General features: G+C 39.8%; 2 protein-coding genes across 5 annotated transcripts in view; one reads left to right on the top strand and one right to left on the bottom strand.

Annotated features, from left to right (window-relative positions):
• Nucleotides 1-14,142: 14,142 nt before the first annotated feature.
• CRIPT (CXXC repeat containing interactor of PDZ3 domain) lies at nt 14,143-18,838 on the bottom strand. The gene is made up of 5 exons (XM_061367211.1): nt 18,785-18,838; nt 18,491-18,556; nt 17,967-18,021; nt 17,319-17,422; nt 14,143-14,626 (listed from the first exon to the last, which is right to left on the bottom strand). Exons 1-5 carry the CDS (start codon nt 18,798-18,800, stop codon nt 14,562-14,564), a joined length of 306 nt encoding a protein of 101 aa, XP_061223195.1. The 5' UTR covers nt 18,801-18,838; the 3' UTR covers nt 14,143-14,561.
• PIGF (phosphatidylinositol glycan anchor biosynthesis class F) overlaps nt 18,806-24,617 on the top strand; it is an 18,582-nt gene continuing 12,770 nt past the window's right edge. For 3 of the 4 annotated variants that reach the window (XR_009727490.1, XM_061367208.1, XM_061367206.1), the window contains exons 1-4: nt 18,806-18,919; nt 19,277-19,527; nt 21,188-21,279; nt 22,113-22,229. Coding sequence is in view for 3 of the 4 variants with exons in the window: in XM_061367208.1 (XP_061223192.1) it covers nt 19,300-19,527; nt 21,188-21,279; nt 22,113-22,229 (437 nt within the window). In the remaining variant the exon portion in view is untranslated. Of the gene's footprint in view, nt 18,920-19,255; nt 19,528-21,187; nt 21,280-22,112; nt 22,230-24,617 lie in introns of those variants that run through there. The other variant, XM_061367207.1, reaches the window with a different exon arrangement.

The raw sequence follows: 24,617 nt of genomic DNA, 5'->3' as shown, positions 1-24,617 counted from the left end.
GCTCTGTTCAACCTAGCCTTGAACACCGCCAGGGATGGAGCATTCACAACCTCCCTGGGCAACCTATTCCACCTCACCACCCTAACAGGAAAGAATTTCCTCCTTATATCCAATCTAATCCTCACTTTCTTGAATGGATGGAAAAAGTAAAAGGCAGGTCTGGATGCAAACCCCCACTTCCCCTTAGAACTACTTTAGAGTAACCCCACAGGTTAATACAGCTTACTTCATTAAAGCCATTTTTCAAGGGTTGGAGTGTAAATCTGCATTTCCCATTTGGCAAACTTCTCTTTGGCTCTTTGGGCTGTACGGCTCATTTGTTGCATTACAACCATAAAGCCCTTTAGGGCAGTTTTCTGCTGTAAAGTCAGGTATTTCCAGTAAAAACTCATCTCTGTTTTTTTAAGCACACTCAGTGATGCTGTCTTGATGAGTCATGATGAGATAATGACCATCAAGGATATTGATACGTTCTCCCTTTATAAGCACCACTTATTACTTTTCTAAGCTAGCGATTCTCCAGCTGTTTCATGGAAAAGACCTGCTTTTCAGTCTTGGGTGTTGTGTTGAAAAAGATGAAATAAAACAGGAGACTATAGTAAGGAGAAATAAAGGAGGAAAAAATGCTGTGAGTTCTTAATGCCCACTAAGGTAAACCAGAATAGCAAATACTCATTCTTAAAGGGGTATGTAAACCAGTAGCTTTTTAAGAAGGTAGCTTGAGAAGCATGCAATGTGAAAGTAGTTGTATACGTGGCATAAAACAGTCCAGAGCTGGTCATTCTAGATACTCACCAAAAGTGACAGTTACATTTACTTCTGTAGCTAGCTGATAGCCTAGTAAAGGGTAAAGCTGCTGCTTAACTTTAGGGATTCCTCATTCCCACTGAAGTAACTGTAGCAGGAGTATTGCTCATGGGAAACTATGGAAGCTACACCAAGGAAGTATTTGTATGCAAAGTCAGACAATCTTAATCCAAATTTTACATGCACTGTCTTTATCTTGGGATCCTTCCACAACTGCATGTATTTACTACAATGACATTTAAACAAACCAGATGATTTTTAGTTCTCTCCAGTAGAACTTCCTTTTCTTTCCCTCAGCCGTACACTTTGTCATACGCTTAGCTAATAAACATGCTGCTTAGCTAAGGCTGTTTCTGTTTCCGGCCCCAGTACTTACTCCATGTGAATTCTTGCAGCCTGAATCACTTGGAATGTGCAAAACCATACCTGCCTCTTTTCCTCTTTACCAAAAAGTCCTGCTTGTGATCCAGACATGCATAAACTGTGCCTCAAAGACCAGGGATTAATAACCTGAATCACTACTGGTTTAATCATGATTTAATTTGGCAAATGGATATTCCTGACTTGAACAGCTTATCATTTTCCATTCCAGTGTTTTTGTCACTTCCCAAAAAAGTCGGATTCTCATTGATTAGTAATCTAGTGCTCATTTGCAACAGAATGTACCCTCTACATTAAATTGCTGCTTCTTTTTCCTAATCAGTGAGACACGTTCTCTGTGTACACAAGTGCTTATTTAATGACATATATTTATTCAGATTTCTAATGTTTATATTTTATGATGCTAGAAAAAGATAGCTGATATTACTTAAGAGTTGATTTCTTTCTGATTCCTGATTAGTGTTAAGCTATGTTTAGGTGCAAATTGAAGTTCAAATATAATATAAACATTCAGAACATTAGTGTTTTACTAGCTGAATAAAATCAGGTTAATTCCTAGCTAGAGGAATGAAAAGGCTTTTCAAAACAAAATTTCCATTTAAATTGTCATGAACTGAATGGTTATTCCTGGGCATTCTATCCTGCACGATGTTAAAGGTAATTTTATTCTGAAACTGGTGGAAACTGGGTTTCTCAGGTGTAAAGCACCTGTAGAGATTCATTGTTTACCTCTGCAACTACCATGCATTGTGTGTCTGACTTACTGATGACCTTTTCAGACTTGCAGATACAGTACTGAATTTCCTATTGGCATTAATGGGAAGACATGCAGGCTTGAAGACCACAGCTCAAAAGCTCAGTGCTTATGATTTCCTATTTGCATTTATACTGCTGTGACCATGGGCAGTCCCATAGACTTGGCACAGAAATCCGCTTCAGTCCTTACTTTTAGACTTCATCTTTCCTTCTAGGATCACTCCTACAAGTCATTCAGTACTTGCACCCTTTCTGTTTGCAAGTATGCACAAGTACTTAGGAAGAAAGTGGTTACACCACACAGCTTTGCAAGGTAACTGGATGTATACAGCAACCAAACTGTGGAATACTATAGTTAGTTAAGGTGCAAGAGGCAAGTCTTGCTTTCAGAACTGACACTGTGTGGTTGTGAACCATTCAAAGAGCCAGATTCACAGCTAAGACAGAAGCGTTGATACTGTGGTTGTGTCTTCTTTGAACCATGGAAAAACTGGCAGATGGCTCTGCAGTGTCTCCCAACCTGAAGAAGTGGAAAGACCGCAAGGGAGTAGCTGCAGGGTACACAGGTGAAACTCCATCTCCATCCCATGTTCTGGGAATACCTTACCTTCATGTTGGAGTTAAGAGTCTTCTACAGACAACAGGAACAGTGCCAATGACAGATTGGCTGTGGTTTGTTTATGCCAGTAACAAAGATTATGACAGTGATCTCAAAATAATACTTTTTTTGGTAGGAAATCAGGGTTTACATAATATGATTTTATTATAGTTTATATATATTATACATACAGTTGCAGCTATTATAGTTTATATATAGCCATTTTATAGTTCTGCTTTTCCATGGCAGGACTGTTTCATGCCACAAAAATGCTATGTTTCTGACAGCATTTCCCAATCACACTTCTTGAAAGCTTGCACACTAAACATATGCCATCATGTACAAGCAGAAAGAGACTGGCAAGAGTGTGCTCTCTGTGAGAGGTACTTAGTCGAGGAGTTGGCACCTCACCCTGAACTGAAATAGCCTCATGGGCATGCTGCAAGTATTTTCCTATTGCCCAGACTTCTCAGTGGGGAGGGAGGGACTTGGCAAGGCACTAAGGTCTGTCTGTATGAAGGGTAGATTCTGCTGTTTAGTTAAGATCCAACCACTAAGCATACGCATTTCACTGTCAGCTGCTGACAGTCCTGCTGGTCATCTGCTAGGTTTGCCAGATTAGTTGTGTAAGGAAAACAGGGATACCTGTAACTTTCAGACTGGTGCCTCTTTCTGGATAGAAAAACAGGTTTCTCACAAGAGAGGAGCTCTCGTTCCTGTTGAAAGGGCTGAGGCTATCAAACAATAGGCATACTCCTACACTCGAGAAAATGGTCCACATACCAAAGAGCCAAAAATAGTACGAATACTTGCCAGTGACCCTTCTATATTCCTACTGTACTTTGAACTGCAATGAATGGACTGTGATATTGCAAGATACTTTCTAATTGTGATAGCAAGGCTAATAATGCACTGGGAATAGATCACTGGTAAAATACAATCTCTTTGTCTTGGCTGACAGACATCTCACAGAAAAAGCAGAGGTTTTCTTACACTGACCTTAGCAGGTTCTAACTACATTTATAAACAACATGGATTAAAATAAGTGGGTGCTGGTGTTACTCTGTCCTGACAAAGACTGGGCTGGAGGGGGGGAACAAATGGGTTCACCATCAACAAATGGCTGAACCACAGAATGTGAGGCATGTGCTCCACTGGCTCATGCTAGTATGACTGGGAGACCTCAGTGCCTTCTCTGAATGCCCCCCGGAACTGCCATAACAGCCACATAATTTGCACTGCAGTAGCAGAGAGAATTCGACACAGATAATACTGTAATGGTAACTAGTATTAAGATACTATATGTAGGCCTGGATGTCTGTCTAATATTTTAATCAGATTACATGTGGTGGTGTACAATAATTTATATTCACTAATAGTCAGGATAAAAGCTTTTTAAATACTCAGTTTTAATGCTGCCAGCCCAGTACTCCTCATTAGCACTACACATACTGGCTTTCCAAAGCATTCAAGAACACCTTTAGCACAAGAGCTCACTTAATTACTGGGTGTTAGAATTCAATGGCTGTACCTAGAGCACAGTAGGACTATCTCAATGTTACTTCACAAGTACTGGCAGTAACAGCAGGGTTTGCAAGATCCTACTTTTCCTTCTCTAGCTTAAGAGCAGTTTACAGAACAGATTGCTCTTCAGTCGCTGAAGGTCTGAAACTTGCTGAGGTGCCCACAGTTCAAGAAGGAAAAGAATTCCTCGTGTTTAATCATAGTGCCGCCTATTAAAAACTCAGGAACATCTACACAGTCCCCATTTATCACTGTCATCCCCTTCTGAGAGATTTTAGGGGAGGCTTTGAACAGCTCCCAAAGCTGATTTTGTAACGACCCAGATGCCACGACCTTGGTAAAGTCATTTGTAGCTAGCTCAAAAGGGACATCAATCTTCATTGTCAGGCCAACTCACATGCAATGGGATCCTCAGCCTTGAGACGGGCACTGCAGCTTTCCTGCACAAAAGCCTGTGTGTTGTTGGGAGCTGAAAGATAAGGCCCTTAAAATGGAGCAATCTCAGTGAGAAGCTACTCAAGCTGTGTTAAGGTCTTAACGCTTAAAGGTTGCTAGGTATCAGATTCCCAAGATGAAAAAGGACATGTCTTTGTCAGCCTTTCACCATGAGCTCCATTTTGGAGATAAAAGACTTACCATTCTTACAGGAAAGAGGAATACACAGTGGGCGATATATGGGTTTTCTGATTAACTCGAGCATTTTTGAATACTGATTACTGATAAACAGCAGTTCACAAGGGGTAACAGGTTAAAACTTAAACAGGGGAAGTTTAGATTGGATGTAAGGAAGAAGTTCTTTCCTGTTAGGGTGGTGAGGCACTGGAATGGGATGCCCAGGGAAGTTGTGAATGCTCCATCCCAGGCAGTGTTCAAGGCCACATTGAACAGAGGCTTGGGTGAGATGGTTTAGTGTGAGATGTCCCTGCCCACGGCAGGGGGGTTGGAACTGGATGATTTTAAGGTCCTTTCCAACCCTAACTATTCTATGATTCTAAGTTATTAATGATACTCACGTGAACTTTTATCCAGACTTAAAATATTTCAGAATATTAAACCAAGTTTGAACATTTAACAGTTCACTTTGTGGACACATAATGAGCATGGTACTGATCGGTGTTGACAAACAGCAGGAAAGTCACCAGCATCATTCCTGCAGTCTTGCAAGAAGATCCAAAATCCAAGGAAGAACTTTCTCATGCTGATCAAGAATGAAATGGAAACAGATCCCAAATCACAATTTGCCAGCACTAAGAGCAAAAACAATCACCAGACGCTGATTACCATATGTGGTATGTTTGTGTTATGCTTCCAGAATCTGTACAAGAGAAACAGCTATTTCACAGCTTCGTTCTCACTTCTCATTAGCACCATGCAGTCGCTTAAAATTCTTGCTTAAGGATAATGGTATTTAATTCATAGCTACCCAACAAAAAACAGACAAGATGTTCTCTCACTGCAGCAATAATGGCACTGTAACATAGAACCACAGAATCATAGAATAGTTAGGGTTGGAAAGGACCTTAAGATCATAAAGTTCCAACCCCCCTGCCATGGGCAGGGACACCTCACACTAAACCAAGGCTTTGTCCAGCCTGGCCTTGAACACCACCAGGGATGGAGCATTCAGAGCTTCCCTGGGCTGGAATCTAAAATGAACTACTCATCCCCACACAAGAAACCCAAACCAAACCAATTTGATCCAACTATCAACAAAGCTTAGACAAGACAAACTTAACTACATATTTCTAAAGGCACTCAAGCATTACTCACATCTCAGTAAGAGCAGAATGGACACCCTTGAGGATCCAGGCCCCTAATCCTTGATGCTGAGGATTCTGTCCCATTTCAAAGGATTCTGTGGGTTATTTTCCAAAAGATGCTTTCATCATGACACCCAAAAAAGAAAACCCCAACAAACAATCCCACCAGAAAAACATGTCTCCCCAGCCAGCACTGCCCCTATGAACAGCCAGAAGATCCAAGATTGGTGTAATCCAATACACTGTCCTCTATCCTTTCTGTCTGTCAGAATTAGGGTATAAGCTAAAATTCCTAGCTGGCATGCAAGACAAGCATGCCACAGTGCTTTAGAAACCGTTGTCCAGTAAGCTGCCCTTTGGAATTCATAGCCCACTGGAAACAGCAATGCAATTATGTGCCCATTCCTAAAAGTCACTAGCAGAAAGTGGTTAAGTGGACTACAGTGAAATATGGATATGTGGCTGCAGAGAGCCATTCTCTTCCAGAAATGCCCTTTCCCTCTGCACGGATGCTTCTACATCATGAAATCAAGATTCTTAAATACACAGAAATGTTAAAGGGCCTTCTGCAGGATTCAAAGAAGACAAAGCTGTAGCTGTAGCCCTCAAAAAGTATTTTTAATCCTTTTCCTTAACCTCAAGCAATTTCCTATGACAGACTGGAAAAGGGCTCAGTGATACACAGTATCATGCAATGATAAACTGTGCCATGTATATATATAACAGCAAGTCAGTATTGCACTATGAACCTGTTTCAATATATGGAAAATGATCAATTGTCCGTTAACCCATTCCTCCTGTGAAGGCAATTTATTTATCACTGGTTTGAAATCTCAGCTCAGAAGCCCTGATTGCTGTTTTTTGAATACAGAACTAACAAGGTAACACAGAACAACAAGGTTTCTTAAGCTCTGTGGGGTCAAACAATCTGCCCAGACTCCCAATATGCACAGGGAAAAGACCAGCTGCTATTGTATCGCTATTTACCTGCTAGTGGCAAGCTGAATTTTTATTAAAGCTTTATTGGAAATAACAGTAAAGCATAGTGATGGTATATAAAAATTGCCCCTTGTTCTAATATGCCACATTTTGTACTTTATTCATACTGTGCAGTACCTTACTCCACAACTTGATGTGAACACCCATTCTCAATGAAACTGATTCAATGGGAATTAGGTCCCCGACTACCTTTAAATATTTGCACCTCTGAACCAAACTAGGAGCAACACTTGAAGATGCTATTCTACATCCAGAAGAGTGGCAAAATCTGACTGTAAACCTAAATCTGAATTAAAAGTTTCTCTTCTGTATATATGTTTTCTAACAGATTGTTGATTTAATACCTGCTCTTTCTTCAGCATTCTTGCTTTTACCAATTCTATAAACATTTTTCACATGCAAATGTAGTTTGAGATATAGTTATCTGTTCCTCCATGCACTGTAATCCTGCTGATCCATCTTCCTGAGAAGATGGACATGCCTTAATTTGTAGAACTGGGGCAATATCATAACCCACAGGTGTCCAAATGAGAACAAGTCAAGCTGACAGTTTATGTACAAAATGTTCAATAAATATTACAGTTCCTTCCCAACTTAAATCAACACTGAAAGATGAACAATGATCCAGAGAAAGTGCTTACATAAATAAGACAGCTGTGTGGCTCAGAGTATTAAGTACTGATTGGGAAGCTTATATACACACACACATGCACAGACGTAAAATGTTAATGGAAAACTGAATGGACCTCAAAGAGAAAAAAACCCATACGAAAAATATGCTCTAATTGTTTTCCAGACTAATTCCTTAAAGGAAGTAATTCATTAATGGTTTTTTTTTTTGCTACAAACGCTTGTCTTAGTCTGCCCTGGTAATACAAGTATCAAAAGTATCACATAGACAACAGACACACACAGACAAGCCATCTCCTAGCAATCTACCTATGCCAATCCCAACCTGAGACCATTTCCCCAGCAGCCTTGGACAGCTCAGCTGAATGGTTCTTATTTATCTACTTTGTGTGGCACAGTGAAGGAAAACTAACGCTGAATGCTCAATGACAGAAGCGTGTGCTTGCACTCCACACGCTTTTACTGTTGCTAGTACTATAATTTCCTCCCTCGGTCTAAGCACTGATTTTGCATTACAAATATAAAGGCAGGAATAGAGCCACAGCATATGGCACTTAACAGCAGAGCAGCCTTTATAAAATTGCATTTCACAGCTAGCATGTGACAGATGCACTTGCCAAAATCTGGCTAACCCATATATTCACCTCCAGAATCTTCATGACCTTGCCATAGAGAGTCTTATGTTGAAAGGACTTGAAACTTTATTTACTTAAATAAATTCAGCTTTTAAACTTGTCCCTGGTCCCCAGCTGCTTCTGAAAACCCAAACCAAATCCAGCCTTCAGAAATCTTTTATAGAAGAAGACTTGGTGATTGCAAACTGGGTTAAATCCTTAGTATCTGCATGAGCATTTGTTTTTAATTTAGCTAAGGTGAACAACTTTAAAAGTTTCATCTTTTATAGTGAACATATGTGAGTCTTTAAAAACTGTTGGCGTTTTTTTCTTCATATACCATAATACCTAGTTGCCTATTTTTATCTCAAGTGCTGCAGTTAATGTACAGCAATAACATATGCTTCTGTATCAGCCAAGTGCAGAGGGGTAGTTATAAGAAGTAGATAAAACAAAGAAATGGGGGTATTATCAGCAAAGTCTTCAGAAATCATTTGCTTTCAGTGTTCTTTATAGGATTTTCCTTGCACAGGTCACTATTTGTAATGGTTTAGAACCTGTGGCAGACATTAAATTGGAAAACTGACTCCTAAAGCCTGAGTTCTGCTCCCTCGCTAGCAGACACTTACTTTCTTAGCTACTGCCAAGACAGGCACACAGAGCTTCTCTGTCTAGAGCCTCCACAACAGCACTGCAGGATGCTGCAAGGAGTTAGCACACAGTGCCCCCTTCTTCCTCTTCACTGCAGCCCTACCAAACCTATGTAAACCCATACTGATCTACTTACCTGTCCACTATCCCTAACCTAGGCTCAGAAATGTGCTGGTTCCATGAGTTTCTGAATTTAGATTTCACATGTTCTGATGAGAAGGGCCGCAATCAATGTTACTAGTATCTTGTTATTCAAACAAGGATCTATTTTAAGCTTAAAGCAACTAATCTCGCAGTTCACTGCTTCAGGTTCTCTTCATATCCAGGCTGACATGACTGCATACACAAAATGCCTGACCTTTGACAGATTTCTGTGAAACCCTCATCATTAGGGACTACCTGAAAACAAGCAAAGTATCAAATCTGGAAATCAGTAGAGTAACTCTTCCTTTAAATCGCTTTTGCTTACTTCCCATCCTTTAGGAAACACTGATTTTGGAAGCCATAAAAGGAAGCTATTCATCACTGAAATGTCATGCCATCACTCCTTCAAGCGCCTTCAATAGAAAGGCAGAGATTTAAGATGTCAAAGTCTTTGCTTAATCCAATTAGCATTTAAACACTGTAATCAATAAAAGATGACAGCTGGACTGGGGTAGATGCCAGCTCCCTGAGAGACGTGCCTTTCAACAGAGTCTCAGTCGCACTGACGTGTTACTGAAAAGCACTAAAAATATCAGAGTCACAGAATCAAACAAGTTGGAAAGGACCTTTAAGATCATCAAGCCCAACTGCTCCCCAGCACCGCCAAGGCCACCACTGACCCATGTCACTGAGGGCCTTGAACATGTCACTACCTGGGAGCTGTATAAACTTCAAATCTTTACTTTCTGTGGCAGCAAAAGTAGTAACAGAAAATTAACAGCAAGGAATGTTTCCTGAAGACTGGAATGATAGCGATATACTTCAGATGCCTGTGATGAGGTTTATTAGCCACTAGAAAATGACAACTGTGAGTTCTGTAAGTTTGCGTGTCATCTGAAACAGTGAACAATACCGATACTTAATCATCAGAACCATGATGAGGCAGAAAAAATATAACAACAACAAAATAAAACCTCAATATTTGTTTTCTCAGCACCATTTGGCAAACAAGTATATAGTAAGTGCATTTGCTGGAAGTGCTTGTGCTTAATGAATCACTGACATTGCAAAGTTCAGCCCATATCTTTCTATGCAGACACAGACAGGGAGAAACAGTAATTTCTTTAGGCCATCAATTCTGTGGTGCCTGAAAAATCTACCTGCAATTTATCACAAATGAATGGCAGCAAGGCAAAAAGAAAACCAGTAAGCAACAGAAGTGTCCTTGTGAACCATTAAGAAAGGAATCTTTACCAGCAATACCCACATGCAGAACGCTCCACTCTGCTCTTCTTTCAGCTTCTTGGCAAGATTTCAAACAAGTTCCAGGTTCCTTCAACACATCTGCTCCTGTTGCCCTTAGTGGGCTCCTTATCAATAGAGAGCTCGTGTTTTCTGCAGGCACTAGTCAAGACATGATGAACACATGTATACCTCATGCAAGTCCTGCAAAGTGAACTATACCCCCCCCAAAGTTGATGAAAAATCAGTTTCTGATTAATTTCAGATGATAACTTCTGCCATAAAAGCACAAGTGTGGGAGGAAGATAAGCAGCTCAAAACCAACCAGTCTTCACATGAGGCACATTTATAATCCTCAGTAGAAGAAACATTTGGCTTTGTCATTAGTAATCTGATGATTGGGAGAACAAACATTTTTGCTTAATAGCAAACCTCAGCTGCAATGCAGCAATGTATTCATTCTCTCATGATATTCAGGGAGAGATTTCCTATCACCAGTATTCCATTTTGCACCCCAATCTGGTAAGATACTGTAAGCAAAAGCTGTATCTGCACTGAGCAGATAGTCAAGCAACTGGTAAGGCAGAGACTGGGCAGCAACACTGCCAGAAACACTCATGGATTCTCCAACATCCAAAGCAAAGGATAGAGGGCCCCATCTTTAGGCCATATATACTTACAGGAGACCAGGAAGCCCAGCTTGAATCCAGGGAAAACAATTTCTTGTCTGAAGGGTTTTTAAAGACTTTATTAGCCCCAGAATCTTTCTCTCACTGTAGAGGCCCTGTCATTAAGTTTTGCCATAGCAGATGTAAAGAGCCACAGCTCCAGCTCTTGGCTTACTGCCTTTTAATGAATAATGAATCTCTCATGCTGGGGATTCTTCCTGCAGCTGGGAAACTTCCAGCTCTGTATTAGAAAATTGTATCAACATGGCTCATTGCACCACTTCAAGCAGCCCTTCACTTCAGTCTGTTGTTTTCTCATGTTTTGCACATAGCTCTTATGTCCACTGACAACACAAAGGCACAAAGTCATTCTTGCCAAGAATTTGTCAAGCAGATTTGCACAGGTCTAAGTGTCTCTGGGTAGAGTGATGCTCAGCCGATACAGAACTGGAATATCTGTGCAGTCTGAGGCACTGTGAAGAGATGAGCTGATGACAGGAGTGATGCCAGAACAAGCATGTAGGTGCGACAGACTTACCATCTGAAATCTCTAGATCTTTTATTTTGCTAAATAAGATATTTTGGTGCGAGTCTGGGACATTCTCAAGAAAAACTGAATGCAAAGTTGTCAGTGACATCCCTGTGCATGACAAAGTTTTTCTTGCTATCCTTCTGATAATGAGCAGAGTAAACCTAAGAGGGGAAAAATCCTGCCCTATTTCTACACACGAACAATCAAAGTAGTCCTAATGCCTTGGAAGAGTATTGCTGTATGACTGTCCTGGATGGTCCTTCCTCCAGCTTCCAGCACAAGGTTTAACAAAAACAAACCAACCAACCAACCAAAACCAACCAAACAAAAAACACCTAACAAAATAAAAACGACATGAGTAGGAGAACACCCTGACACAAGGACTCTTCAATAGCCCCTGTTCAGGTTTCATATGACCAGCTACTACAGGCACAGTAACATTTTTATAGTTAATCTGTTCTTTTCTCTCTATAATCTGCCTCAAAATATTGCTTATACTTAGCTCAGTAATAGGTCTGGCCAATGAACATGCAAAAACAGCAAGTACAGTATAGGAACTCAGCACTACTGAGGAAAATTCTAATTCTACTCAATTTGGCAGCACAAATGTCTTATGTAACCTGTAATTTAGAGGACAGTCTGGTCATCTGTCTCATCTGGGAACATTAATGTGTTCTTTTCAGTACATTAAACAAAAATGGCAACTTTCCATTGCAGATTTTGTTTTTCACTGCACAATGTCTCAGGAAAGGCATCCCATTCAAACAAAACAATTTTAGTTATCAACAAAAATGACTTTATATGACAATTCAATATATTGAAGGAGTATCCAAGTTTAAAAGCTCACTTTAAGTGCTTCTTTACCAAGACTGCCTTGAACTGTGGTGCATCTCAAAGGAGCAGGAGAGGGCTTGTGATCCAAATCTAAAGCAAATGTGTCTCCAAAGCAATGCTTGCGAAATAGGCTTTTCTGAAATGTGACTGTTGCATCAGCAAATTTTACAGCTCTCAGGAGCTGAACCTCTCATAAAGCTAAGAAGGTTTGAGAGCTACAGATGGAAGATCCCAAGCACGTACAAACCACTTGAACAACAAACCACTGTTTATATGCACTATTAAACAAAACAAACCCCAAAAGTGTCCTTTTCCAACAGAAATACATTCTAACATGCAAGAGCAGCTGCCCATTAACAGGATACAGGTGCATACAAGCTCTAGTCACAAACTATTTCTGAATAAAGACTGTATTATTTAAATCCCCGTTGCTCTTAAATCACTTACAAAATGAGGTAAGAGTTCGTTCAGTGCCAATATTTACAGAGTGCATTAAACATTCAATTCATGCCACATATTCAAGGTTACAAAGTCATGCAGTTGAAATACAGATACTGGCAAGTTTTAGGAAGCCAAGAAGTTTCAGAGAATAGCAAAAATCAATCCATCTTATAGAACACACCCACAAAAGGGTGAAGAGTTCAGAAAACATGGGAGAATCTGCCGCCTGACACTGCTGAGATATTGCTGCAAAACAAAAAAGTCAGTTATAGACATTTTCTTCTCATTCATACAAAGGATGTGCCACAGAGATGTACACTAATAGTAGAATTCCTTAATGTGCTTGGAAACGAGTATCCAGCACCACACGGAAGTAACATTGTAGGCTACCAGCTAGCTAATCCACATACCTCCAATCGTTAAGGTACGTGAAGCCTTTAAAATAAAAAGCAGCAGCATTCCTGTCTTCTTGGGAACCTAGCTCATTCCATTACCCTGACACAGCTTCTTAGTAAATACCAACTGCTGAAAAGAATTACCATTTTAGCAACTGCAGGATGTCAAGATGTCAACACATTCAGCACAAGAAACTTTGGTGACAAATGCTCAATAATGGATAGTTAAGGGTGACAGGAAATGTCAGGCAACCCTTTAGAGGGCTACTTACAGCATAATCACAGCATGGCAGGAGCTAAAAGAGTAACTATATGCTCTGCATTCTTTATTCTTCCACTTACAGAAAGAACAGTGATTTTTCAGACTCCCATTAGTCATGCAGTTCTCTCAGTAACAGATTTGAGAATAAAAGGAAACCTAAACCAGAGTATCTATTAACAGGGAAATTCCCATTAACAGTTTTTTTGTTACAGTTGAAAGAAAGTTGCAGAAACACAATAGATTGTGGAGAGGAGATTGCTGGGAGGAGACACACTTAAATAGGTCTATGAATTATGAGTACCATTCTTTTCCCTTAAAATGCATGCACAGTCAACACTTGCTACTCTGCGTAACAGAAACTGCTTTCTTATGCAGAAGCTAACAAAGAATAAAAGAAATGCAGAGTCACACTGAATCCCTCATGCTCAGAAGCTCACTTCAAGTCTTACATCAAACCAGTGCTGAAGAGATCTTGACCTTTCAGATCTGACATGCATGCAGGCAATTACATCATAAAATTCAAGAGCCAGTTTCAAACCAAGTATTTAAAAGCCAGATGAACCTAGGAAATGATGAGACTGAAAGCTGGCATTAGAAATTGATGCTCATTATTTTACTGCCTTGGGCCAACAGATGCTGTACGTAAAGCCTCCTTAGAGGCTATTCCTTAGAATAGCTCCTTAGAAGCTATACCTTGTAGGGAACAGCTGATCAGTCTTACTGCCAAAGTAAGAACTGGCAGAGTAGCACATTAGACTTCAGTAGTTTAGCAATTTGTGATCTAACCAGCCCTACTGGAGGGTGGAAAAAAGGGAAAAAATCAACAGGACGACTGCATTCATTTAAAGGGGAGGATGCAATAGTTTGGGATGAGAGGAATTATAAATATCTATAAGCATAGAAGTAAATGAAGATACTACTTCAATGAGGTGATACAAGCATGTATTTTATATACATCTATAAAATATTAATATCAGACAAGCAAAGACTCAAGATACATCCAAAGAATAAAACTGTAAATCTTCAAGATCTGTGTCACGATAGTTTCAACCTATTCACAAGGATCTTCTCCTTCAGTTTGAACTGTACCAGTTGCTGAAAACCATTACCTTTAAATACCAGTTAACATTAGTGCTAAAACAAGAAAAAAAACCCAAACCAAATATTATGTACATTTCTAGGCCACCAGGCTGTGTTTACCTCTCATCTCATTCCAAGTAACTGCATTACCTTCCAGAAAGTAACATTCACAAATGATTTCAGAGAAAAAATACTGTACAAAGACACAGAAGTTGAAGTCTATAAAAAGACTGGTCAAAACAATTAAACAGAAGTTTGCTTGTAGTTCTTCGTATCCAAGACCTTCTTGCCACACATTGAGCAGATGCCTACAAGCACACAAAAGGTGTATAAATTACTTTAAAATCATTCAAGTTTTCCTTCCAAACTATAGTTGCCATTATTTTGTAAAGATGTTTTAAAAACTTATTTATATGAGCTCTCATTGACAACCTCTGTATTTTCTCACCAGATATTGCAAATTCAGAAGTAATAATATGACTTTTCATACAAATTAGTGTTTACAGCATATGCATAATACCATCACTTAAAAATAGTCCATTATTTAACTTTGCAAGTCCTGGAGTCAAACCGAGGCCTGAGACGGACAGAAAGTAGCGAGGCTATGAAAATACAGTTACCACCAAACTGCCTGCTAGATTCAAGATTAAGAAGTGGGGAGCTTCAGACAATTGAGAAAGTTGAGAAGAAAACAGTTTTGTAAACTTAAGCCGTTTTTAGAGTACCAAAAGTGACAATGGACACTAAGAACACTCAAGAGCTGACTGCTGATGTCTCAGAGGGCTTTGACCTAAACCCAAGGAGTGGCAAGTCAGAAGAATAAAGCAGCAAAAAGTACACAAGTTCAGCAGGGGCAGAGAGGTGGGTTGCCTCTTCTTCTGAAGCACCTAAAGAAAGGTGCTGAATCTTTTGCCTGGTAGGGTCACTTCGCATTTTACAAGACCATTCATCAGCAAACAAAACAAGATGTCAAGTGTTAACTTTCTCCAAATCATATGCTTTCATATATTGACATCATGTGACCCACTAAAAGCCCATTAGGAAAGAGAACAGGGAACATGCCCTGTGATTTACTTCAGAGAGCAAAATCGAGCCCACAGGCTGGTCACTTCAGTTCTAAATTGAGACGTAATTAAGTTTAGATTGCCTCTCAGTTTTGGAGATGCAACAGATGACGCATTAAGCCATATGACTGCATTTGCTCCAAAAACCATGCCATAACCATATCACTGATGGTCATGACGAGAGCCTCAAGCACTTGGGAGTTCTGAATTTTATGAAGAAACCAGATTCAAGCTGGAAGGATACACAAGCAAAGACAAAATGCCGAAGCCCACCCACACCAGACATAAGTTTAAGAAACATAACAAGGTTCTACCACATGGGATTCAAGCAGCCATCTGGTGAGCAGCTAGAAAAGGCAACCCTCCTACAGCAGGCTGCTAAACCACTGACTTAGTGACACAGTACACATTTATTGAACAATTAAAGTAATTTCATAAACAAAACTTACTACTCGTTAGCTGTAGCTCTACGTCTAACAACTGGTTCACCCCCTGCCAGTGTGCTGTGTAGATTCCTTGGTATTAATAATGTGACTGAGTTTATGTTGCTTTTTCCCTCACTCCAGAAATTACAAGTTTGAGCCCTTTTGCTTACCTTCTCAAAAAAAAAAATCACAAAATTAGTAAAACTTCTACATCTTTAAGGTTCTCCCATCAAATTTGCTTGAAACTGACTTTTTTTTTTTCCTCAGGAATTTTAAAAGTTTTTTAACAATACTAAAGATTTATAATTAATATGGGAGACAGAAAGCTTCCAAGCATAAGCAGAATTTCAGGGAAGTCATTCACACATAACTCACATGTACAGAAAAATTTTATATATTATGTACTGCAGGGTTCAATGTCTTGCTTTATAGGAATCATGAGTATTATTATTATTATTACTCTTGATTTTTCAGTTTCACCTTAAGCCAAGCTTGACTTACAATGCATCAAGCATGTTCGCAACTGGACCATGGACCAGACTCCTTTTAGAGAAATAAAACTTTCAATGGCTTATGTTAAGCCACTGAACGTTCAATACAACACGCAGGCACAAACCCATGAGCATGATTTGCCTTCAGAGACACTTTCTTATCTGCTTTTTTAACTTAGTTTATTCTTTATCTTTGCCATTTATTCCCTACGTATTCTACTTTTCTCAAGCTAGCCTACTGCTTTACCAATACCAGAAGCTGGCTTTGTGATTGGTTTGTGGTTTGGGATTTTTGGGGGGGGGGGTGTGGATCTAGGGTGTTTGGCTGAGGAATTTTTGGTTTATGAGACCACTATTTAGAGGTTTAAATATAGCTATTGCAAAAATGAGAGAGGGGAAAAAGAGAGCAGAAAAGGGACAGCAACAAGTAACTGAGTTTTACATAATCTTGCTATTTTTTTTAAACTAAGGAGAATCTTATTTGCTAGATAACAGTTTTCTATGCAATTGCTGAGATTAGGCTTACAGTTATTCTTCTAATTCTACTGATTTAGATAGGAGAAACATTCCAAAAGAAACAGAACTACAGAATGACTTAGGTTGGAAAAGATCTCCATCAGTCTCTACTCTTGCCCTTGCCTCACTCAAAACACAACCAACTTGGATAAGGCTGGCTCAGGGCTTTTCAAGTCAAGCTCTGGGTATCTCATGTAAAGATTCCACAGCCTCTGAGGGTCACTGGGATTACAATATTTGACCACACTCCCAGTGAAAACTGCTTTCCTTATAATTAATTAGGATTTTCCACATTCTAACCTGCGTACGCTGTCTCTTACTCTATTCTGTGCACCTCAGAAGAGTCTGACTCCATCTTCTCTAAGCCTTCCTATTAGTAGTTGAAGACAGCAACTGAATCTCATCTTAGCCTTTTCTTTGCGAGGCAAAACCAATTCAAGAGTTTTCTACTAGCTCCCCAATTTCAAATCAAACTGGGGTAATTTGGTACTCTGTGAAACTTACCTTTTTTATAGGCACATCCTTGACAATAGTGAGACCCTGGCTGATGCACAGAACTCTTACAAATCCGACAGATTGCAAATTTGTTCTTTCCATAAGGATCAAACCTGGGAAAAAGGACAAGTAGTTTATATACACATCTTGAAATAAAGTATGTCTTCCTCCTCATCCTCAAAAGCCTAAGCCAGAGGGCACAGACAGAAACTCCAACAAGGATTACTTTTAATGTGCCTTTCAATTAAGATACTCTTTTGAACTTGAACATCTTCAAGCACCTTGCCCCCTTACATAACAGAACACCCTCCGGACATCAAGAAAATGCTCAAGAGGTTGCACCAGCTGCCTTAGCACAGAAAATAGACCTTCTTGGCTCCAATGCTAACAAAAGCATCAAACCATAGCAATGTCAGTAAGAACTGCAGCAAAACAGTTGTCCATGTTCTATAATTCAGAAGAAAGTATCGATGAAATACACATGGGCATACTTTTGCCAAGTGATCAAATGTCATAATTCCTACTTCCCCCCCCCCCCCTTTTTTTTTTAAAAAGGTGGATTTTGGACAAGTTTTGAGGAGTTGCCAAAAAATGCAGGGAACAGGCCTCAGTTACAGAAAACTGTCTTTTTAGCCAAGAACAGTATTAAATACTAACCTTGCCTTCTTTGATGTCAATGCCTTGTTTTCATTTAACTTGCGGCCACCGCTTTCTACAGACAGAATAAAGCCATAAAGCAGTAAATTCCCCTATTCCAAGCATACTTTAAAAAGCATACAGTTTACAGCTTTTACATCTCTACAAATAATGCCACAAGAAGAGATAAAGCATCCAGCACAGTGTTAAAGCACAGAACAACAAAATAGTTTACTACATTGCACCTGCATATCATTATTCCATACAAGGAGAAAACCATGCAAATTCACCACTGAAGAGCTCAGAATAAATAAGTTCCCAACGAACAGAACACAGAATTGTTTGGGTTGGAGGAAACCTCAAGGATCATCCAGTTCCAGCCCTTTGCTTTGGGCAGGGACTAAATCAGAACGGAAGGAAAACTACGGAAGTTAGACGTTAACCCAATTACTTCATATTTTACCCTTACGATCATAAGACAACTCAAGATGCCCACCTAGCTTTAAAATACCTGAAAAACAAGCGTTAAACCTCCCCAAAGTTACCTGTCGTGTTTCTCGCACCATCTTTCCACGTATCAGGAGTGATTACAGTACCCAGCTTCTTCTCACCTATATAGGGAAGGATTACAAGGAAAACAATAGAGCTATATGGCATTAACACCCGCACCAAATGCTGCCTATAGGAGAACGACAGCTCCAGACACCCCTAGAACCGCCACCTAAAGCCCACCCTATATAGCCCGGGATCCATGGCTGTCCAGCCCGAGCCGAACCCGAGCCGAACCCGAGCCCACCTCGGGCTCAGCGGACCCCCGCTGACGGCCCGCCCGCACTCACACTTCTCGCACACCATGACGGCCTCCCCACCACAACAGCAACACCGCAACCCACTTCCGGGTCCTCCCCGGAACTGACGTTTCTATAGCGCCGGTTTCCGGCGCCGGGCGGCCCCGCGGCGGCGGCAGCGCTGTGGTAAGAGGAGGCCCGGTACCTCCCCTTTTTTGCCCCTCGCCTCCCGGAGCAGGTGCTGCGGAGCGGGGCTTGTCAGCGGGCAGCACCGCCGCCTCCCGCCCTGTAGAGGGAGCGGCCCGGCCGCTGAGGCGGTTCCCCTTGTGTAGGGCAGGGGGGTGACTAGTGCCGGGGCAGGCCGCCTACTCTGTGCGGTGTCAGTGGGGTTTTTAAACCAATAACACTCTTCTGCCCTAAAGTAATCAGTTTGATCCCCAAACTAAGCTGAGAGTTCTGCCTTGTCTATGGCGACAAAGCAAAACCTTACCGTGTGGTGCCTGTGCTGCGTTTGAGTACCAGGACGCGCTTGCTGTCTTGCAGGGGGCTGGCTAACCGGTACCACGATGAAAGAAGTAGAAATAAGGAGGCTCTTTGCTGCCAATCTCCTCTGCGTGTTCTCGGTTATTCTGACAGCGGTTGTTCCGGCTTTCCTCTGGGACGGATTCACGGTCTTGGGAACACACCTCGCGTGGCTGTGTATTTGTTCTGTTTGCGTTGGTACCGTTAATGTAATCTTGCACTTAGTCCTTAAGCCAAATCGTTCTCCTAAGAGAAGTTCGCTTGCTCACAAGGTAAGATTTTTAATGTTAAATTCCTACCAGATGGTATGGAGGGAAAGCAAATGCTGTCACTGTAATAATCAAATCAGAAAGAAAGGACAATTTTGCTGGTGAATTCTTGTTTTCCATGAATGAGCTGAGTGTAGCACCTTATGAAATGAGTTCTCCAATGTTTTCAGGATGCTGCATTTTCTCTACCTGTAAATAACCTGTTCAAGCAAGCGTTTCTATGCCTTTCCCTTTTCTTGTCAATATATTGTTTGTAGTCCCAGCCATTGATCTTACAACAGTTTATATGGTGGCAAAACCTGGCATAAGTGAATGGGTGCAGAACTCATTTCAGAGCCTAGGCCTGACCTTCAGCCTGATGAAGAAGTGCTTTTCTTATGTGTAGTTTTAAGTTGGTCATAATTTTACAGGCAGAGTAGTTTTTAGAATTTGAGACCCCAAAAAGAGGCCGGCTTATTACAATTTAAACAAAGTTGGTACGTTTTTAAAAGCTATTTGGAAAAGTATAAAAATTTCCTGGCATGATGAAACTTGCATGCAGAAGAATCTAAATCTGGGATAAACTCTTCTAGTTACAGTTTGTAATGGGAGCATTAGAAGTATGAATTAGAAGTATGAATCCTGATGAAATGGGTTTGATCAGGGTGAATTTGCAGCAGCACACAACTTGTTCAGGAGTCGGGGAATACACCTGCATTTTGTAATCAGGGCAGCCTTGCACTCCCAGCTTTCTGAATCGGACACGATTTAGTGCTCCGAGGGGGTGAGTCTTCAACATTTAAGCAAACACCCCTGAAAACAGCATCTTTGTAGGCAGAGCCTCTGTTTGGCTGACTGGGGGTGATGTGAAATACACAAAATCACCATGGAAAACAAGTATTTTAACCATCTGCAATTTACAAAGGAAGCAGGTTTTGTGTTCTAGGTGAGCTTTCACCCTGCCTAACATAAGGAATAAATATTTGTTAAAAAGTGTTTAAGGGAAATCGTGGGTTTCCACTGGTGACCTGATCAGAACAGATCTAACTAGAACTGTTTGCCAAGTGGGTATGCTTCAAGATGATATAGTGAAACTATATCTAGATGATATAGTGAAACTATGGTTTAAATTCATCGAAAATTAAATGTCTTTTGCAGATTTATAGAAAATCATGGACATTTCTCAAATTGATTTAGAATTTAAGAAACCAAGCTCAAAATGTAGTTTTTATTTGGTGTAATTTTTAAGTATTAGATTTGATTCCGAATGTGGTTGGATTTTTTCAGTGTTACATATTTTCTTTCTTTTAAACATTGTTTTCACTTTCTGTGGAAGATGTCTTTGAATGAATGGACTTAACACTCGGATGTAAAAGTGTAAAAATACCCAATAAAACTATCTCTGTTTATCTTGTCATCTCTAGTTACACTTTGTTATGTTTATAATAATAGGGTACGTCAAAAAAATTTAAATGGAGTGTAATCATTTTTAATTGATTATTTGAAGTATCAGACATTGGGAAAACCGTTTCAACACAGGCCATGCTATTATCATGCTTCGCTGTGGCTGAAGTTAAAGAAGTGGGTAGAGTACAGTGCTGTTGATAAGATATAGACCGTGTACATTACTTATGTTCTCTTTTCTTTTGCAACATTATTCTGATACCTTATTGCTCTTTTTTAGATATCCAGATTTCTAAAATGCTGTATATACTTTTTCATGTCTTGCATAGTATTTCATGCCATTATTGTTCTCTATGGAGCACCTCTCCTAGGGTAAGTCAGAAAACCCTATTTTTCTCTAAACATTTTAAGGGGCAGTTTTCCTTGCAGATATTGGTAGCAGTACTTTTATATTCCTGGTACGTTGAAGGTTAAAGGATCAGCTCCTGGCTGGGGGAAGAAGGGTAGCTGGTTTAGTTTGGAGGTGGGGTTGCTGATTGGGGGTCTTTTGGGGGTTGTGTTTTGTTTGGGGTTTGGTTTTGTTTGTTGGGGTTTTTATTTATAGAAGCTGGCTTTTACAATTTCTGTGTATTTGGAGATGTGTTGTTCAAGACAGTTATATGGAACTGCTTTTACTTTAATATTACCCATTAAGCATACAGGTGCAGCCATTTTTCCAAGTTTCATTTAGTCATTTTCCCAGAAGACTCTAAAACACGCATCTTGCATATCTTTCATTCTTTGGTATTAGTGTTTTATTCTGAAGGAGGTGCTAAGTTACTAACAATGGCATCACATAGTTTGGTTTCATGGCTGCTTCTGCAATGTGAAACTAGAAAAACAAATGGAATAATGAAGTAAATATCCATGTGTACTTCAGAACTAATGTTCTGCATGAGGTACACCCATGGGATTTTTAGGTATTTAAAATAGTTGCTTCATCTCAGTCTTGGTTGAGATAACAAACGGATACCAGAATTCCTCCCATCTTTCTTTACTGTTCTGCAGAGTAATAAAGTCATTTATTCGTCTACATGAGCCTTAAGAAATCATGCATATTTTCACAAGTTGACTTTTAGGGAAAAACAAAAGCCAGTCCTTTACTTTGGAATTCTCAGAAAATTAGTAAGTACCTCACTTAATTTTGTAATATTCCTTCTTCGTAGGTCAGTGACTGAGACGTTTTTGTTTTCAGTTCTCCTCTCTACCTTTACGACTTTACAATGCTTGTGTATGCTGGGACCAAACATCCAAGCGTGGATACGGGTATTTAGTAAAAATGGGTAAGTTCTATTCTAAAGTTTCTGATCTTACCCAAAAAAGAAATGGACAGAATTGAGGTAAACAATAGATCATGGAATTTTATGTTTTTTTAAAGAAAGGAAAATTTCTTGAATTTATGAGTGGTTCTCATATTTGTAATTACAGGCTTAGGAAAGCTTTTCTGACAAGGAAAAGGGCAGGGGGTTGGAACTGGATGATCTTTAAGGTCCCTTCCAACCCAAACCATTCTAGGTTTCTGTATGTGTTTGAAGAAAGTAAAGTTTCAAACACACGTTTTCTGGTATAAAACTGTTCTGGAGTCAGTATGATGGTTCTCACTTAAAGAGGAGACCTGAGGCTGAGCTGTACAGGGAGAATCTTGCAGATGATCCAATAGTACCTTTATAAATGCAACAAGGGAAATAGAAGCTACAGAGAGGGTTATCGGCACTGAGGGAAGCAGGTGTCTATTCTTATATGGCTTTTCAGTAACTATTGGCTGAAATAGCCTCATGCATAAGAGCCTGTTAAGAAATAAGCTTTCAATTGTTGATTTTTATTGTTCCTTTTGAAGACTGTTTATTTCAAATCACTGAGTAATTTCATTGAATTTTATGATATGATAGCAATTATAAGATGTCACCTGGGTAGGAAATACGTTTTATTTGGAGTTTGCCTGAAAATAGTGTAATCCCATAACTTCAGGGCTCCATCTACTTGTCTTTTCACCTATTCTATCACTTGTTTGTGAACTGCATACTCATACTTGAAAATGTCTTTTGTAAAGTTAGGCAGCATCAAATACTAAGTCCTCCTTAGTATTTGAGTCCTGATGCAGTCCAAATTTCCAGGTCTTCTCTATCCGGGAGCTGTTTTAATAAATTCTTTTAGCTAACCTCTTAATTCAAACATTATTTAAACAGTACTTAATGTATTGTATTGTTTAAAGGGGTTAAATAATTACTTTAGACTTTAAAAGGCCTTTGTGGTGCTAGTGAACGTTTCTTATCTTAAATACTACTAGTTTTGCCTGCAGAATGGTCTTAGTTGTAGTTTATTCAGTTAAATAAATAAACCTATAAAATTCAGTTTATAAATGTTGCTGCAGTTATTAGCCTCATGCAAATGAGGCATTTATGTGATGACTTAATGGGTTAAAGACAACCTATAAAAATCCCAATAGCTGACATTCCATGAAGAAAAGAGTAATCAAAACATTGTTCCTTGGGGATAATGTTGGAGGACAAGTCAAGTTGTATTTGAGTAGCCAGTTCCATGCTGCAGAGTGGTTGGATTAGCAGTGCAAATAGCTGCCAAACCACCAATGGCTGCTCTTCACTTGGGCACTGTGCCTTGCATGTTCTGTTGTTTTGCTTTTGGACTCAGTCTGATATCTCCATATGGTGCAGCAGTATGTGTGTAGGTTTACCAGATAAGATGTCTTGTGGGGTGTAAATCTACCTCAGTCAGTCCTCAGTATATTCTGCTGGCTCTTTCACTGCTTTAAGGCTGTAGGGGATGTTCTCTTGACCATGCTGCCTGGCAGCTCTCCACTTGGTTATTCAGCTTCTGAAAATAATCAACAAAAGTTTTCAATGTGCAGATTCCTGAACAGTTTTGAGTTAAATCAGGACCTTTCCCTTTGGGAGGGGGGAAGAATCTCAAACTGGTCGTATTGTGAATTGAAATGGAGTAGTTTAAGTTAAAAGGGATGGGGTTATTGTAGAAGAAACAGTTCTGCTCAAAATGTCAATGTTACACCACAAATATTATAATCTGTATGACCTTTATTTAGCAAACAGTGAAAAATGTTTGCTTTACACTTGTGAGCCCTTTGGTCAGTAGGAAATGTAGCCATGAGGTAGGTGTACTCAGAAGCAGTCAGAAGTTTTAGTCTTCAAAACAAGGTGTAGGGTTAAAGCTTTCATGCCATACAACCTAAGCAGTGCATGTGCAATTCAGAGTTTACTATCCAACTAGTCTTCTAGTCATAAACCCACTATTTTTTTACTTCTGTTAGCTAAAGCTAAATGTACATTTACAGTCTGAGATGTAGCAAACTTAAGATTCAGACCTCTTAACTTCCATATCTGAAGCAGGGATTTCAACCCAATTCTCCTGTCTCAGAACTGTCCCCTGTTTTGTTCTCAACTTCTGCTGTTGTTTCTTAATTGGTACCAAGTACTCAAATGTCCATGGTTTGAGAAAAGCAGAGCAATCACTTGGAAGACTATGACAGGCAATAAGTGTTTATCTATTAAACAGAAACCCACCTTTTCCTAAACTTTTGGAGTCAGTAGTAGTAGTAGGCTGTATTGAGAACTGAAGTCGCTAACATCTCTTATGATAGAAGTCATGATTGGCAGTGCAAGAGTTCTTTGGGGTGCAGTAATGTGTGGTATACAAAG

This window comes from Neopsephotus bourkii, unplaced genomic scaffold (assembly GCF_033783945.1).
Source record: "Neopsephotus bourkii isolate Nb327-2 ecotype Australia unplaced genomic scaffold, CSIRO-AGI_Nbou_v1 NB_1373, whole genome shotgun sequence".
Lineage (NCBI taxonomy): Eukaryota > Metazoa > Chordata > Aves > Psittaciformes > Psittacidae > Neopsephotus > Neopsephotus bourkii.
Note: the sequence above shows the minus strand (reverse complement) of the source record. Positions and strands in the feature narration are given on the sequence as shown.